The sequence below is a fragment of the Rattus norvegicus genome, chromosome 13 (assembly GCF_036323735.1).
Source record: "Rattus norvegicus strain BN/NHsdMcwi chromosome 13, GRCr8, whole genome shotgun sequence".
Taxonomy (NCBI): domain Eukaryota; kingdom Metazoa; phylum Chordata; class Mammalia; order Rodentia; family Muridae; genus Rattus; species Rattus norvegicus.
This window is the reverse complement of record NC_086031.1, coordinates 50,078,096-50,093,509: the sequence shown is the minus strand read 5'-3', so window position 1 is coordinate 50,093,509 and position 15,414 is coordinate 50,078,096. Positions and strand designations below refer to the sequence as shown.

General features: G+C 51.1%; 1 protein-coding gene across 1 annotated transcript in view; it reads right to left on the bottom strand.

The window, feature by feature from the left end:
• Cacna1s (calcium voltage-gated channel subunit alpha1 S) overlaps positions 1–15,414 on the bottom strand; it is a 70,236-nt gene that overhangs the window by 22,394 nt on the left and 32,428 nt on the right. The window contains 14 exon segments of the mRNA NM_053873.1: positions 569–715; positions 953–1,005; positions 1,557–1,664; positions 1,886–1,973; positions 2,429–2,535; positions 4,092–4,151; positions 4,682–4,811; positions 5,570–5,702; positions 8,346–8,415; positions 9,746–9,839; positions 10,669–10,783; positions 11,952–12,072; positions 13,608–13,815; positions 14,329–14,554. Of these exon segments, the coding sequence (NP_446325.1) occupies positions 569–715; positions 953–1,005; positions 1,557–1,664; positions 1,886–1,973; positions 2,429–2,535; positions 4,092–4,151; positions 4,682–4,811; positions 5,570–5,702; positions 8,346–8,415; positions 9,746–9,839; positions 10,669–10,783; positions 11,952–12,072; positions 13,608–13,815; positions 14,329–14,554 (1,660 nt within the window).

The window sequence follows — 15,414 nt, the reverse complement described above, 5'->3', positions numbered from 1 at the left end:
AAGGTTAGAACCCACCCTGCGATGCACCCTGCCTCTCCAGGGGCATCTTATCTACCCCAGTCAACCATTGAGACACCGCTGTGTCTCCCCACACATATGTAACATATGTGCAGCTTGGTCTTCATGTGTGTCCCAAAGAACTGGGGCTATCCCAAAAGCTGTTGCCTGTCTGTGGGGTATGTTCTTCTAGCTGGGCTGCCCTGTCTGGTCTCATTGGGAAAGGATGCATTTAGCCCTGCAGAAATTTTATGTTCCTGGGTCGGGGGGCTACCTGCTTAGAGGAGAAGGGGATGAGGAGTGGAGAGAAGGATTGTGGGAGGGGTGACTGGGAGTGGGGGCAGCGAGTGGGATGTAAAGTGAATAAAAAGAGTCCTCTGTGAGCAGGGAGACATGCATTTGTGGGAGGGGAGATTGGGCACCGTTGTCAGAGTCCTTTGGCCAGACTGACTTGAGAGAGGCTTGAGCCTGTGGCTTTGTTGAACACTGGCATGGTACACCTGAGGGCTGCTGGTTCCTTGGCACCACCCTCACTGTACCCATGCTGAGCCCAGACGCCGGTCTTACTCACTGAGGCCAACCCTCAAAGGTGGAGACCGTGAAGAGTGACATCATAGCAGACAGGACATTGTCAAAGTGGAAGTCATTGTGTATCCACTGACGGGGTCGCAACTCTATCTGCGTGGGGTCTCCATCCTTGTATATGTAGTAGTAGCCCCTGACACAGAGAGGTCCAGTCACGCCATCATGTGGCTGGCTTACCTCAACTCCACCCACATCCCCGGGGCCCTGGGTAGCCAGTGTGCCAGAGAACCGACAGTCCATTTCTAGGACAGAAATAAAGGGTGGTGCTAGGCATTCCCGCCCCACAGCTACTGAAGGCTTCCCATCCTGAAGGTCACTGTGCTCCTCACAGGAGCCTCCCATATCCCTCGGCCGACAAAACCTGGGGTACCTGCACTCCTCTTCAGTCATCTTGGATAAATCATTGCAGCTGTAGAATTTTCCCTGCACCCAGCAGCAAAAAAGGCAGGAAGACATGGTCATGGAAATAGGGTAAAAACAGGCTCTGTGGGTGCTTGGTTGGAAGGAGAAGTGCAGTCTGGCTGGCTGGAAGGGGGGCCTCTCTTACAAACCCCGAAGGCAAGGCCATTATCACCCATGCTTCTCAATTGCCCCCCTCCCCCTGGGTGGTGTAGATGATGCCAGTCATCCCTGCCGGGACCTTGGATTGCAGAGCCTGGCTGCAGCAAGAAGTTGGCTGGGTTAGGGATGTTGTAGGCAGACTCGACAGAGTCGGTGGAGGTTGGCAAGTTGGTGAGAGGAAGGCTAACTACAGGGTCTCTGGGTAAGAGACACAATGGTAAAAGTGGCCAGAGAGTCCGAGGCTAGCAACAGGCATCACCTAGCAAACAGGATATAGATGTTTCCTCATTTGGAAACCATAGATTCAGGGTCGGTTGCTTTCACAATTTGGGGTTCTCATGCTTGCTTTTGTCGAAGGCCTTCGAGCTGACCCTGGTGGGGAGGGAAGGGCTGCTGGCCAGGTGGAGTCTCACCTTGAAAAGCTGGACTCCGATGCATGCAAACATGAACTGCAGGAGCGTGGTGACCAGCACGATGTTCCCGATGGTGCGGATAGCAACAAACACGCACTGCACCACGTGCTACAGAGGTAGGGACCATTTGGTGGGTGCTGGGCTTGCCCCACTGCACCACACCATCCTGCCCAGGGAACCATGGGGATCCGAGACTCTGCCTGCTAGTAGAGAAAGCTAGCCCCCGGGGAGAGCTGGCTGGCCTGCTTCATCCTCACAAGATGAGCCCCCGAGTTGAGGACCTAGAGTCAGGGCTGCTGGTCCCTCCCCTAAAGGGGCCCCTCTCTCACCTTCAACCCTTTGGCTCTGTTTATGGCCCGGAGTGGTCGCAACACCCTCAGGACCCTCAAGATCTTCACCACGGAGATGGCGCTGGACCTGCAGGAAGCAAGTTGCTGTGGGGCCTAGAGCAGTGTGCTCCAGCCAGAGGGCTGCAGCCACGGCCTTTGTCACCTCCTACCTGAGCTTTCTATATGTGGCCCCCTGACCAAATGATCCCTGATCATTGCAAGTGATCTCATTGGCTCACTTCTTCTCTGTGGATATGGACTGTCTTTTCCGACAGACTAGAAATGACCTGTAGCTGGGCCTATACTCCCCACTCCAGGGGCCTGGCTGTCGTCTCCTCTTTGCTTCCCCTCCTGGTCTCCAAGATAAGGCTCTGAACGTTTAGCATTGCCACTTTAGCCCAGCTGGGGACCACCCAAGGATGTTCCTAACCATAGCCCTTGGGCACCCTCATGTTTCAGCCAGGAGCCCAGCCACCCACGGGGCCAGGACTCCTGCTCTGAGGTACAGGCACAGAGAACCCAATGGGCCCTGCCACTGCTTACTCGAGGCCCATGGAGATGAGAGACACAGCCACTACCAGCAGGTCCAGGATGTTGAAGTAGTTGCGGCAGAAGGAGCCTTTGTGCAGGAAGGCTCCATAGGTGGTCATCTAGGGAGAGAGGCAACATCTGGAGCTAGCAGCTGGAGGAGCAGACTTGCCCCTCCTCAAGAAGGGCTTCTTATCTCAGTCTGCTAGGGAGAGTGTCGGGGAGCGTCATTTTATCCAACTCCCCGGACTCAAGGGTGCTCCCTCTATTCTTGACTTCAAACAGACCCTGGGCACTCCAGGAGCACCTGTGCCAGTCTCTGCTGTCAGAGACGTCCTTTTTTTCCAGATGCCTTTCATGCGCCTCCACTCCTTCCTTCCCAGGAGTGGAAAGCACTCTCCCTCCAGAGGGGCAGTTTAGAAGTCCTCCAGGAAGTTGTATTCACTGTTTCATATCCACTAGCTTGCTGTTGTAGCTTTATTCAAAGGTCTAATGCTAACACTCCACTTCTGAGATCCTCCTTGACCTTGGGGCAGCTGCCTTCTCCCTCTGCTCCACTGTCAATGGCTGAAGCTCTGAAGAGGGAACATTCCTCCCTCTGCTCTGCTTTGGTCCTCAGATACACTCACCCGCGTCTCTTCTATTAGAAGAGATAAAGGCGTGCGATTCTGGGTTCCAGTCAGAGGTGGAGCCCCCTACACCCCACTCCTCAAAGCCTGCTACTATGATAGCCCGAGCCTAGTATTCCCACCTCAGGGACAGTCAAACCAGGGCAATGATCCTTTCTTTAGATAAGAGACCTTTGCTTTCTGTCTCGGTCGATAACCCAGGATCCCTTTTATTTACTACGTAGTTCGAGATGAACTTAAACTTCTGATCTTCCTGCCTTTCAACTGAGCAGATTACAGGCATACACCACCAGGCCTGCTTCGCGCACTGTTGAGAAGCCGTATTTGTGCATCTTGGGCAAGTACTCTATTCATGGGCCCACATTCCCAGCCCATGTGAGATTAAACTTTTTAACAAATTTTCAAACACTGGGAAATCCTGATTTGTAAAAACATTTACCCTTTATGTAGCAGAACAAGGCCTGGCCTTGAGAGCTCCCTCCCAAAGTTAGAGGGCATTTCCAGACCTCTAGCTTGCTTCTCCAAACAGACTTAATAGCATGAGACCAAGATGCTTTCAAACACAGCAGCTGCAGTAGAGGGGGTATAGTATACACTGTAGCTTACAGTATAGAATTCAGTATAGTATATAAGGTGATCAAGCTCTCTAAGGCACTCTCCAGTGGTTACTTCTTTGAGAACTCTAGGAGGGCAAGAACTTGCCAGGTTCATGGAGTTAAGGTCTAAGGTAAATCCCAATTCACAGGACTTCTTTTAGGTTAATTGTGTCTTCCATGTGGAAGAGGTGGCAGCCACAAGTGGGTCATATTTCTTCTTTCCAGCCTTTTATCCAGTCACCTGCTCCCTTGCCTGGATCTCCTTTGCCTAGGAGCAGAAGCCCTGTGTAGTCTCCTGGATCCAGTGAGTCTTTCCTGCCACCACCCATCTCTATCTTCTTTTTCCCCTGTTCCTTCGTGGTGCCCCCGAGTGAGTCCTCATGCGTAAATTGGAGCCACTCCGTGCAGGGAAACTTCACACCCAGAGACGTGAGTCCCGTAGTCCTCACTCACCTTAAGGACGATCTCCACAGTGAAAACAGCAGTGAACACATAATCAAAATACTCAAGGATCTGGAGAAGGGACAAGGCAGAGGCAACCAGTAAGAGAATTTGCAAAGCCATGGTGTCACCACAACCATCATCACCACCAGTGCCACCATCTGTTACCATGACAACCACCACCACCATCACCACCACCATCACCATTAACATCATTACCTCATCACATCAATATTACCATCATCATCAACAATGCCCACTACCACCATCATCGCTATGATCATCGCCGTCGCTACCATTGCCATGACGACCACGGCCACCACTGACGTCACTACCATTAATACCATCATCATCACCATCGTTGTCATCACCACTACTGCTGCGACCACCATAATTGCCAGCACCACCACTTCACGGTAGGCAGGCAAATCAGGCTTATCTTGCTTCTGCTATGGTAGCGCTGTTCAGAAACTGCAGCGAGAGGTCCCAGCTCTCCAGAGACTTTTATGAAACTCTGATGCCAGCGGCCACATAGAGGATATAACTGAGCTCGAGCCCCAGAGTGGGGTAGGTGCTGAAGCATCTGAAGGAGCTGCCGTTACCTGATTCCTCATGGAGTCGGCCCGGATGGGGTCCTCAGCGGCCAGAGCAGCACTACTGAGCAGGATGAAGAGTAGGATAAAGTTGGTGAACCAGGTGGCGTTGACAATGCGGTGACATAGGACGCGGATCCTGGTGGGACGGGTTGGGAGGACGGAAACTGAGAGACGCAGGAAGTTCAGGCCTCACTCACTCACTTCTGTCCTACAGAGGGACGCTGCATCCACTTGCTGTCCCCTAACCGTCTGGGAGTAGGAATAACCTTGCAGCTGCATGATCTCCTAGCTGGACACGCATGACTCAGTCCCCATTTTGTTCCTTTAGTCACAACTCCCAACTGAGCCCCTCCATCACCTCTCCCCTCCACCCATACCCACCACCGTGAGGATTCCCCAGCCAAGACTGGGACAGGCTGATCTCCTTCCCTGGGGCAGAAGAAACTCCATGAAATAAATGTGTTTATTCTAGAGCTGAAGATTGTGATGCTGATAACAACTCCAGCTCCCCCAGATCTCTCCTGACCCTGCCTAAAACTGCCCTTAGAAGGGAATTGGCAATCCCAGTCCCTTCTAGGTGTAAGTAGGTGATAAAACCTAAAGGTATTCTTTCTCACAGGAATACTACCATTTTATTCATTTTAGAGGTCTTTTAATTTTGTTGCGTGAATCCAATGCCTCGTGTGTGCCAGGCAAACCCTCTGCCATGCTGCCACACCCCAATTCACTGCTAGCAGTTTAGACATTGCTCAAAACTATAACCCAGAGGAATGAACTGTGCACATGGTAACCAAAGACGGGGAGAATGAAGAGTGGATCTCTTCGGGGGGGGGGGGGGAGCCACTGTCTTTGAGGGCCTCATCAGCTCTCATGGTTGCCAGAAGCACTACCTACTTATTGGTGGGGCTGAAGATGAAGAAGGAGCTGGCCTCTGGGATGGGCACCGCTTTCTCTTTCAGCTGCAGCTCAGCCAGAGGGCGTGGTCGGGGGCTTGCTGGGATCTCAGGCTCATCTTCCTCGTCGTCCCCTGCGGGACAGAGAACTTTGTTGGCCCTTGGCTTCCGTGCTCAGAGTCCTCCTCCGAAGCTGCTGAGCAAAGGCTGGTTTGGGACACCAGGTATTAGCGGGGTATGGCCTGGGTCTTCCCCTTTTGGTGCGTAGTGCAGACGTAGCTCAGAAGTCCCCCCAAACCTTCTGCAAGAAGGGCCAGGAGCAAGGTTAAGGAGTGTGGTTGCTACGTCTTCTGTCTCAGGGCTACACTCACAACATCTTAAGCAGCAGTTGGTTGCTACAAAGATGTGGTCCCTGGCCTGACTCTACCACTGCCTCGTGGAGCGCTATCCTGTCTTAGTTTCTCCTTTCCGATTCATAAAATTGACCAAGGAGGAAAGGATTTTGGAAAAACAGAGTTCGAGCTTCCTTCCTGGGTTAGGATTCTAAAAACAATTATCTTTAAAGAGTTTCTAGAGTGGACAGAATGAACCGTTCTTTTTTTTTTTTTTTTTTTTAAGATTTATTTTATTATATATAAGTACACTGTGGCTGTCTTCAGATACACCAGAAGAGGGCATCAGATCCCTTTACAGATGGTTGTGAGCCACCATGTGGTTGCTGGGAATTGAACTCATGACCTCTGGAAGAACAGTCAGGTGTTCTTAACCGCTGAGCCATCTCTCTAGCCCAGAATGAACCGTTCTTATATTCTCTCTCTCTCTCCCTCCCTCTCTCTCTCTCTCTCTCTCTCTCTCTCTCTCTCTCTCTCTCTCTCTCTCTCACCCAGGTTGGCCTCAAACTCACAGAGATCCACGATCCACCTGCCTCTACTTCCCGAGTGCTAGGATTAAAGGCAGGTACTACCACTGTCTGGCTCCCATTATCTCTTGAGCTTTGGCCAGGAAAGTGACCACCGAGGTCCGAGGTGAAGCAGAGAGCACAGATATTCCAAGCATATTCCTAAAGTTGAGTTCTGCTTGGTTCCCCCACAGACAGTGCCTGCTCCCCACCTTGTCAGCCTGGCCATGACTCTCAGGAATGCCAAGAATGCCTGAGTCTGCTGGTGGATACCTGTGGATTCCTCAACCATCCCAAACCCACCTCCTCTCCTCTCCTCTCCTCTCCTCTCCTCTCCTCTCCTCTCCTCTCCTCTCCTCTCCTCTCCTCTCCTCTCCTCTCCTCTCCTCTCCCCTCCTCTCCCCTCCCCTCCCCTCCCCTCTCCCCTTCCCTTGCCCTCCCCTCCCCTCCCTTCTCCTCTCCTCTTCTGTCCTCTCTGATCCTAACAGCTCCCCTGTCCCGACCCCACCCCATTCCCTAACAGGACACTTCCATCTACCCAGCCTGACATGACTGTTTAATTGCATGGAGGGCTCATTCTTAACATTTATATTTTTGCAGATCCCTAATTCTTTATCCCTTTGTCTGTTTTGTTAGTTTTACTGCATATTTCGCTTCTCTTTTCTTTTCTCTTCTTTTCTTTTCCTTCAGTACTGACTATTGAACTTGAGGTCTCCCATACGATAGGCAAGTGCTCTCTGCCACTGACCTATATTCCCATGCCTCCGCCTCTAGGGGAGCTGGGATTACAGGACTATGCATTAGGCCCAGATTGCACAGAACGTTTGTCATAAGCCACCAAGATTTATTTTTGGAAAGAGGTTAGATATAAATATATTTGGTGGCCTTGGTGAGGCCTCTCTCCAACGCACATGCTCTGTGCCTCCTGCTCTCATTTCTCTCCAGCCCTTTCTCTTCATGCTCACATCAGATCTCCCATAGCTGTCACGCTCCCACCTGCATGCCAGCCACAAGCACCAAGAGGGGACAGTCATTAGACGACACAAGTCCACAGGAAGTGTTCTCAGTTCCCACTAGGTAGTTGAAGAAATTTTGCCAGCCTTACGCTCCACTCTGCACTTAGCGAAATCATTTCCTGTGATCACCTGTTTGATTTGTGGAAGGCCTGCTGTGTGCCAAATACGGACCATCCAGAGCCCAGAAAGTCCAACTGGAGCTTAGAGACACGGAAGGGAACCAGCCGATTCCGAAATAAGAAGCAAAATGCTCAGAAGGACCCATGAGGGAGCTGACAGGCCACGTAGTGCTAACCCATCCTGGCGTCTGCATCTGCCATGCATGGTGTCCTGGTCCAGATGAGTACGGTTCACACAGCAGCCAGCAGCCACGTGCACTCAGGAGATGCTTGCAGGCAGTTTGTAGCTCTGCTTCCCACCTTCCTCCCATGCTGCCCTTGTGAGTTTTCACACAGTGACAGTCTGGCAGTCATGGTTTTGTCAGAGGACAGAGAGGAGCGATTTGCTCCACCACTATATTAATGAAAATATCTTTCTTTGGACATATCCTACTGGGTCGGAAGGAGTTATATGCCTACCAGCCCCGTGCTCTTTGAAAACTGGGTGTCCATATTGAAGCATATAGCTGGAACTCTGTACAGGTAAATTGGAGCATGCATGGAATATCGTTGCTGTGTGTATTGCAGGGAGAGGCAGGCTTGCAGGTTGCTTCTTTGCAAGGCAAAGGGGGTGTCTTCAGAGTCCTGGTCTCCACATGGAGAGGTCCATGTAGGAGACACAAGAGACACCCACATAGGGAATTCAGTACCAGCACACAGACACTCCAACAGCACCGTGCCTCAGCCCAGGCTCAGGATCCTTACCTGGGAAGTCAGCTGAAGGGTAGGGGTCTTTCACCTCATTGACGTTCGATTCAAACTCATCGATTTTCAGCTGTGGAAAGGAACAGCGGTGGTGGTGAGAAAGCAGAAACTAATGCTTGAACTTACTGGGCATGCTCTGGGGAGCTGTTGTGCCGCTTTCTGAATGTTCCCTATGACCTGAGAGGTGGGTAGTAGTGGAATTGTTATGTCTTACAAATAAGGAGCCAGGTCCTGCAAGGTGCACAACTTGTTCAAGCCTGCGCTGGGCAAAACCAAGGTTTTAGCCAGTCTTAGCCTGTCCTCTCTGTGTGCTGCCTTAACTCTCTACAAGAGATCCAAGCTCCTTAGGTTACACCGTGCAGCTTCTCTGCAGCTTAGGACTCTCCTGGCTCCTGAACTCTCTTTCCTCACTCTCCACAGTGGTGAACGGGGTCAGACTGAAACACACAGGGAAGGACTAGCAAGAGTGGAAAGCCAGGCTCTTAGTAGAACATTGGGGGTGGGCGGGTGGGGTGCCTTCCTGATTCTAAGGAAATCTGGATCCCAGGTTGAAGGGCCTATATCTCTCCACACAGGAGTCCCTGTGAGAGATGTAGCCGTTGGCTCTCTACTGTGGTTTGCCCTGGAGTTATCTGTATTTTGGTGCTAATTCCGCTGACCTAAGGACGGCTGCCTAGTCTCATACTCAGGACTCAGGTGACTTCATTAGAACCTTCTCCCCATTTAATTTGTAAAATACAGGTGAGGGCCTATACAGGATAGAACGAGACCTGTCATTGGATGAAAAGGAAGGATGGGCGAGTGAAAAGTTTAAGGGAAGAGGAGGAGGGAGCAGGAGACAGCAGAGTAGCCGCAGGACAACATGGCAGCTGATGTTAAGATTCTATGCTGTACCTTTACAGGTTGTTATGAATGTTCTTGAGGGATGGATGTGTGCAGGGCTTTGTATGTTTAGGTGGGCAATTATATCTTATCAATTGGGTCAGAGGTTATTGGGTTGTGTGTTCTTTCTGGTGGAGAATTGAATTTGGGAGAGTGTGTGGGACGCCACAGAATTAGAATGGATATTTCTGCTATGGGGCAGTCTGCCTTGGGAACTGGATGGGTAGAGAGATTGTTGCCAGGCTCAGAGAGAGGCCTTCAGTAGTGTGATATGGGATGGAGCAAAAGCGGGTGAAAGACTTTGCTGACTGAGATTAAGATATCTATCAGATATCTTGGGGCATTATGGTGCCGGACCTAGAGCGGGCAAAAAGACTGCCTGTTAATTATAATTTTACAACAACAGCTCTCTCTCCTACAGGAGCAAGGTGGTGTTGTCTCCACTTTCCTCCCCAGAGTGACATGAGAAGTCAGAGACCCTCCACCTAGCCTGCAAATTTCCCCATGCTAGACCTCACCTTGGCAGTGGTGGGGATGCCTTCACCCTTGGGTTTCTGCTCCAGCTTCTTGGTCATTGTGGATCTCTCCTCTTCTGACTTGTCTGGGAGCCCTCTAAAATGAAAAACCCAGGAAATTCAAGATGGGAGCCAACAAGGATGGCTCCAGGCCTGACAACACCCTCAGGAACTTCTCACACCCAATGCTCAAGGGCATCTGTGAAGGAAGAAGCAGCACTGGCCACCAGATAGGAAGGGCAGTATGCCCGGGCAAGCCTTTTCTCTGTGGTAAAGGGTTTAATGCTAGACTCTCAGTGGTCATCCATAGTCAGTGAGTGGAGAGTGGCTTTGCACCTCATTTATGTAGGATTCAGAATGGAATTATGGCTTGTGTAAGACACTTCCGACCCTAGAAATATCTGGGGACTTTGCTGCTCCTTCTATCCCTAGCTCTTTCCATCTTGCCTCCAAGAAACGGGCATCCCATTCCTGCAGGCATGTGCATCTGAAGAAGCAGGCTCCAAACTGAAATTCAGTTGCCTAAACTGTGATCGTCCAAGCCCAAACAGCGTCAGCGCTACCTGGGGACTGACTAGAATATTCAAACCTTCTTCTACCCCACCTGGTTCAGGGCAGTCCGCATGGACTCTACATCTCTCAAAGCTTCCAGATTGTTCGTTTGCAGCTTGGATTTGAGAAATACTGTCTAGAAAACCTATACACTGTCTACTCCCGGAGGCACCAGATGGAAACTTGAGAAGAAGATGGCCGCCTCCAAGAGGAACAGTGACTCAAAAGCAGGTCCTGCTTGGAGAAGCCTGCTCACAGGAGCAGGTGTCATGTGGCCCCTGCTCATCTGGCTCAAGGAGAAGTTCTGCTTACAGCCTAGAGGCCATAGGCAGGGCCCAACATTCTGTCTCTCACCAAGAGGGGGCAACACTCACCTAGACATCTTCCTGCGCTTTCTCTCCTCAGCCTTGGCCTTCTGGGCAGATGTCAGGCTCTCAGCCTCTGCCAGGTTGTCCACAGCGATAGCCAGGAAGACATTGAGAAGGATGTCTACGGGTCAGCTAAGGAGATCTGAGTTGCCAGTGGAAGGTAGTTTCTGGGGCAGGAGTTTTGCCTGCCTGAGCATTTCCACGCCTGAATCCCTGAGGGGGCAGTTTCTTGTCAGAGCTACACCCCTTGGAAGGGTACAGGCTGAGGAGCATAGACAAGTCCTTGGGGAATTTGCCTGCAAAAGTAGCCATAATGGCACCTAAATCCACCATGCCTTTGAGACTTATTCTTTTCCTGCCAAAACAGACCCTGACTCCCCCGACAGGAATCCCTGGGAGTGAGGGGAAGCGAGGGGTGCTGATGTCACCCCTGCCTCTTCATGGTGTCAGATTCCATAGCTCAGCACCAGGACCCTTCGGACACCATCAACATCTCTGCCTATCCTCTTCACTCTCCCGTCTGCCTATCTCACTTCTGGTCTATTCTAGGGCAATCTCCTGGTCCCAGAGTCAGACTGATCCCTGGGCACAGCTTTGTGTTAGCTTCCGTTGTCCCTGCTAAGGCCAGGAATAAGGGGACTTTAGTTTAGGAAATTCCTCCGTTGGAATGTGCTTGTGGGTATAGCTCTGGGGCATTTTCTTAACTGCTAGTTTATAAGGGAGGACCCAGTCCACCCTGAATGATAAAAAGAAGGTGGCTGAACAAGTCAGAGGGATGGAGCCAGTAAGGAGCATTCCTCCGTGGTCTCTGCTTCAGTTCCTGGTCCCAAGTCCTTGACTGAGTTCCTGCCCTGACTCGCCTCAGTGATGGACCATGATATGGAAGTGTAACACAACACAACAACAACAACAACAACAACAACAACAACAACAACAACAACGACAACACAAACTTCTCTCTTTCAAGTCAGAGGGCACCTTGGTTTCCTCCTGCCTGCCTCTGAGCTTCTGGACCAGGCTGCCCCACCCTCTCCTCTGTTTCTCTGCTAAGCCCTGGGCTTCTTACCCACCTGCCTGAGGCACAACGACCTCACAGTCAATTGTCCCCAATACTCTCCAACATTTCTGGGTGAAAGAATTATACTGTAATTGCAATTACCTCTCCTGTGTCCCCACTCCATCAGCCTGGTAGCCCCAGGGACTGACTGCTGCTACACAGGGAGCCCTGATCTTCCCTTTTAAGATAACTTCCCCGAGTTCTTCTTTGCACTACAGCCCAAAGGGGATACAGTTACCACAGACAAAAAGGATGATGAAATAAATGCACACGAGCACGCCAGGGTAGGACGGGCCTCCGTAGGCCATGATCCCATTGTACATCACAGAGTTCCAGTCTTCACCCGTCAGGACCTAGGTGGAGAGGGCATAAAATGAGAGAATACATCATCCGGAGGACTCTTGTCACCTGTCAACTCTAGCCGTCCCCACCATCCAGGTGACCACGCCCTGCTGTCCTCTTTGCTCCTCTTTCAGTGAGCTACAATGTTATCAAAGTGTGAATGGGCTTGGGGGAGGAGGGAGAGGGCTTGGGAAAGGAGTGAGAGGACTTGGGGGAGAAGGGAGAGGGCTTGGGGGAGAAGGGAGAGGGCTTGGGGGAGAAGGGAGAGGGCTTGGGGAAGGAGTGAGAAGACTTGGGGGAGAAGGGAGAAGGCTTGGGGGAGGAGGGAGAGGGCTTGGGGGAGGAGTGAAAGGGCTTGGGGGAGGAGTAAGTGAGTTTGAGGAAGGAGTGAAAGAGGACTTGGGGGAGGAGAGTGGGCTTCAGGGAGGAGTGAGAAGGTTTGGGGGAAGAGTGAGTGGACTTGGGGGAGGAGGGAGAAGGCTTGGAGAAGGAGTGAGAGGGCTTGGGGGAGGAGTGAAAGGAGTTGGGAGAGTAATGAGAGGGCTTGGGGGAGGAGAGAGAGGGCTTTGGGGAGGAGTAAAAGGGGACTTGGAGGGGGGAGAGTGGGCTTCAGAGAGGAGTGAAAGGGTTTGGGGAAGGAATGAGGGGGTTTGGGGAAGGAGTGAGTAGACTTGGGGGAGGAGTGAGAGGACTTGGGGGAGGAGTGAGTAGACTTGGGGGAGGAGTGAGAGAGGAGTGAGAGGACTTGGGGGAGGAGTGGACTTCAGAGAGGAGTGAGAGGGCTTGGGGGAGGAGTGAGTGGGCTTGGGGGAGGAACACAGCCTGGAGTGGTTGGAAAAAGTCTTATCAAGCCTCTCCAGGGCCAAAAGGAGTTTAATCATGGGGCCACCACTATGTTTTTAATCTCCAGGCTGAAGTGGATTGCACTCAGACAGGCCTCTGTTAGCCTGCCCTTCAAAAGTAGTACCAATGTCCAGTCCCTTGGAAAGCACTGTAGTCCCTGACCAACCTGTGAGGTAGTGAGTGGGAGGCTGCAGCCATCTACGGGACTGACTCATTGTTCCCTTCCACCCCTGTAGTATGGCATGGTGGGGTGACGTGTGAAATACCAGTGACACGAAAGGGAACACTTCCGTGCGCCACACCAAGGAAGGTCCTCTGAGAGCCTGTGGCTCTGAAGGTCACTTTCGAATCACAGCCACAATGCTTTGAGTCGTTTCTGGTAAGCCGGCAGCTCGATGCCTCTAGTGTGGGTCCTGGTTTGCGGAGGGAGTATTCACCTTGTCTGACCTTGCCCTAGAGATGTGAGCAGCACACCTCTGACTCCTGGTCTACCTCAAGTATCTCCTCAGCTGCTATAGCACTCTGCCATGCACCACAGACCAAAAGAAACCAGACAGACTGGGCTTCCCTAGTCACGGGGAAAGAGACAAATATTATAGTCCTACAGTGATGGGAAGGACGGGTGGTGGGAGTTCATCCGACAGGTCAGAGAAGGCTTCAGATACTGAAGCAGGATCCAGGAACCTCTTATTACCCGGCCTACCTGGAAGACACTGATGAGGGCCTGGGGGAAGTTGTCAAAGTTGCTTCGTCGTACTTCCGTGTCTTCAAAGTCGTATCTGCCTCCAAAGAGCTGCATGCCTAGCAGGGCAAAGATGATCATGAAAAGAAAGAGCAGCAGCAAGAGGGAAGCGATAGAGCGGATGGAGTTGAGCAGCGAGGCCACCAGGTTGCTCAGCGATGTCCAGTACCTGAGGAAAAGGAGCGGCAAGGTAGGGAGTGAGCAGAGCCTTCTCACCACTGCTGAGGAGGGCTGACGGCAACGGTTCAAGACAGGACACAACACAGGAGAGCCCCTCCATCTATGATTTCAGTTGCCTGGAGTCTTTGGAGGACAGCGTTATAGCCTATACATGCAGGACTGGGATATAGTCTCAGAGAGAAGGACCATAGTCACATAAACCGTTATGAGCTACTATAATTGCAATTTTTTATTGGAGTTAATAGTTAAGCAAAGGGTATGATGTATTTGAAGGTGCAACACTGCGTACAGTTTCAGCACCCACTGGGGTCTTGGAAAATCCCCCTGAAGGGGAAGGGGCACAAATGAAGTCCCCCCCTTTACCCCCTCCCTCATCTCCCCATTCTTTCCTGATTACATCCCTCCCTCCTGCTTTTCCTCCTTCCCTGACCCTGACATAGATGACGAAAGGGGAAATGGCATGAGGCATCAGACCTTCGAGGGCCCAGCTGCCTGCACTCACTTGGTGATCTTGAAGAGCCTCAGGAGGCGGATGCAGCGGAGCACAGAGATGCCCAGGGGCGTCATGGCTCCCGACTCCACCAGCAAGATCTCCAGGATGCCGCTGCACACCACGAAGCAGTCGAAGCGGTTGAAGATGAACATGAAGTACTGGCGCAGGCCCAGCCCGTACATCTTCATGAGCATCTCGATGGTGAAGAGGGCCAGCAGCACGCGGTTGGCGACATCTGCAGAGGACAGCAGGGCCTAAGCATTGCGTTCCCCAATGCTCTGCCCGAGATGAGCCTCTACCAATACACTCCCTACCTTTCCAAGGCACTGTCTTTTTAATTTTCAAGATCTAGAAAAGGAGCAGCAATATGGCTCAGTAGATAAAGGTGCTTGCTGCTAACTAAGTATGATGACCTGAGACTGAGTCCCAGAAGCCATATGATGGAAGGAGAGAACAGAGTTTTACACACACACACACACACACACACACACACACACACACACACACACACACCACTATCTATCTATCTATCTATCTATCTATCTATCTATCTATCTATCTATCTATCTATCTATCATCTATCTATCATCCATCTATCTATCTATCTATCATCCATCTATCTATCATCCATCTATCTATCTATCTATCTATCTATCTATCTATCTATCTATCTATCTATCTATCTATAAATTAAGAACAATAAAAGCACAGGGGCACACGTCTGATGTCTGTCTGTCTATCTATCTATCTATCTATCTATCTATCTATCTATCTATCTATCTAACAATAAAAGCCCTGGGACACACACTGTCTACTGCCTATCTATCTATTTACCCACCCAACAATAAAAGCCCTGGGAAAGCCTGGTGAATTTTGCTCATCAAAATGACCTAAATCTGTATTTCCATCGGGCTAATCCATACCACACTTAGCAGGTAAGAAAGCTGTAAAAGTTCATGAATGTCTCCTCTTCTTCATTAAACATAGTGTCTTTTTCTAGTAGAGGGTGGGCTTCACTTAAAGCAACATGTTCTTGTGAGCATTGCCCAGGACTATCTGGGACATCCACTAGCTTTATCTTTTGTCTTTGTTAGC